The following is a 2,386-nucleotide window of genomic DNA, read 5'->3' on the forward strand; positions in this document are numbered from 1 at the left end:
TTTTTTGTATTCTCTAAACTTGGCACTTTGACCTCATATTCGACACAACAAGAGCAGTCAGTCATTATTATCATTTTTTGCTCAAACAGAAACTTCTTTTGCTAAGCATGGAATTTTTATTTATTTTGCAAACGTTTTGGTGCAGTAGTAAAAAAAAAGAAGGGAAATTACTCTGCAATTAATGCTAGGGGACTTAATTTATCACAAGTGAGTCTTGAAGGCCTTGCCTCTCTTGTTCTTCTTGTTTTTCCTTTGCTTCCTGTGCTTTCTCTTTTTGTCTAACTATGTTCTCTTTCTGTCTTTTGTTTCTTTCTTCCTTCTCCTTTTGTGCTTTCCTGTTGAAGAATTTTTTTTTCTTCTAAAACTCCTCAAAAGTCTCTCGTTCTTTCTTTCTTTCTTTCTCTCTTTCTCTCTCCTGTTTTTCTGCACTGGATATGACTTTATTTTCGTTTTGATCCCCCATCACGCCCCCCCCCCTCCGCACACACACACACACACACACACACACACACACACACACACACACACTCTCAACAGGAGTTTGTAAACGTGTGCGCTTAAGTGTTCAAGTCAAGATCTTATTTCCAGATGGTTCATTGATTAAGCTATAACTGTTTTTTTTTGTTTTTGCGCGTTTAAAAAAAAAAAAGAAGCAACAAACAAATTCTTTCTTTCCTTGTTTTCTTTTTCTAACACAGCTGACCATTCCGTATGTATTGTACATATTTCTGTGTTGCAGACAATTCTGTGTTTAACACTATTGTTATAAGAGTACGTTTTAATGAGCTTCTGCTTCTTATGCTTGAATTTTATTTTATTTTATTTTATTTCATTTTTTAATTTTCATTTATTTATTTCATTCATTTTGTTTTATTTTATTTTATTATTTTTTTCTTTTAGTGTTTGTCGCAGTGTGGTATTGCTATCGAACATTTTTTTTAAAGAAGTTTTTAATGGAATAGAATTCACTGCCCTCACACCTCCGTTACACCCCAACACCCGCATTCAAGAGAGTGCTCAAAACATATCTTTTCAAACCGCACTTCTCTCACTGAAATTTTCCCATCTGCATATGTTTGCTGTGATTTATATTACTGGGTGTGCTCTTTGTGTTGATCTGTATGCATCTGTGATGATTTGGGTGTGTTTTTCGTGATACCTGGTTCCCTGGTGTTCAGTTTTGACAATGGTGAATGTAATGTGCTTTGTTTTGCTGTGATTTGCACCTGTGTAATTTACTGTGATGGCGCCTGTGTCTATTTACTTTTTTTAATGTCACTTAGTCTTGCCTATGTTTATTTTAGCCAATGTCATTTGAAACTGTGTTGACTTTGTACATACTTTACGACACTTGGTCTTAAATTTGTATATTTTATTGTGAAGCTAGGTGAGCCCCATCTGAGATGGGGGTACTGCGCTATATGAGCCTATATATTATTATTATTACTTGCTAAACCAACACACCCACCCACACCCCAACCCCCACACCCACAACTACACTCCACGCTAATCCTTTCTCACACTTTTTTTTTTTTTTTTTTTTTTTTTTGCACGAGCAGGTACCGCACGCGGCGCGGCTACCGGCTGGTGCACAAGTCTCCGACAGACTTCGTGCTGAAGGATGCCCGGGTGGCCAGGGCCGCTGGGTGGGCCAGGACGCCCATGGTGGTGACCAAGTATAAGGACGTGGAGGACGCCAGCTCCTCGCTGTACGCTCAGGGCGACCCCTGGGACCCCGTGCTGGACTTCTCCATGTTCCTGGAGGACAACAACACCATCGTGGACCAGGACCTCGTGGCCTGGGTCACCCTGGGCGCCACCGTGGTCCCGTCCGCTGAGGACGTGCCCAGCCCCACCACCACACTCAACTCGTACCGCTTTCTGCTGGCCCCGTACAACTACTTCAACGTCGGGCCCTCCACCGTCGTCAGCGACGCTGTTCACATCACCAGGGTTGGGGAAGGAGGAGGAAAGGGGGAGGGGGAGGGAGGAATGAGGGTGGACACGTTCGGAACGTCCCGGGAGCAGCCCAACTGTTTCCAGCAAGGGCTGGGCATCTCCGAGTTCTCTGGGAAGGTGGAGACGGTGGAAACGTAAATAAAGGGTAGGGAGGGGAGGGAGGGAAGGAGGGAGAGAGAGAGAGAGAGAGAGAGAGAGTGTGTGTGTGTGTGTGTGTGTGTGTGTGTGTGTGTGTGTGTGTGTGTGTGTGGAGAACTAGCTGATGGAAATCATCCAGCTTGCGGGCAAACAAACAAAATCTTTTCATTTTATTTCATTTTTTAGCTGGTCTGGTTTTTAGTCCGTGAAGACCAGGAAACATAAGGAAATCAGTTGGATAAGCTCATGACTGCAAAATGGATGAGATCCTCCGTGAGGCTGTCTCACC

The 2,386-nt window shown here is 43.2% G+C and overlaps 1 protein-coding gene across 1 annotated transcript in view; it reads left to right on the plus strand.

Moving 5' to 3' along the window:
• The window catches only part of LOC143284637 (diamine oxidase [copper-containing]-like), an 84,452-nt gene extending 82,301 nt beyond the window's left edge, over positions 1-2,151 (plus strand). The window contains exon 9 of the mRNA XM_076591511.1: positions 1,560-2,151. Within this exon, the coding sequence (XP_076447626.1) occupies positions 1,560-2,097 (538 nt within the window). The 3' untranslated portion in view covers positions 2,098-2,151. The remainder of the gene's footprint in view (positions 1-1,559) is intronic.
• Positions 2,152-2,386: the final 235 nt, after the last annotated feature.

The sequence above is a fragment of the Babylonia areolata genome, chromosome 8 (assembly GCF_041734735.1).
Source record: "Babylonia areolata isolate BAREFJ2019XMU chromosome 8, ASM4173473v1, whole genome shotgun sequence".
NCBI lineage: Eukaryota > Metazoa > Mollusca > Gastropoda > Neogastropoda > Buccinidae > Babylonia > Babylonia areolata.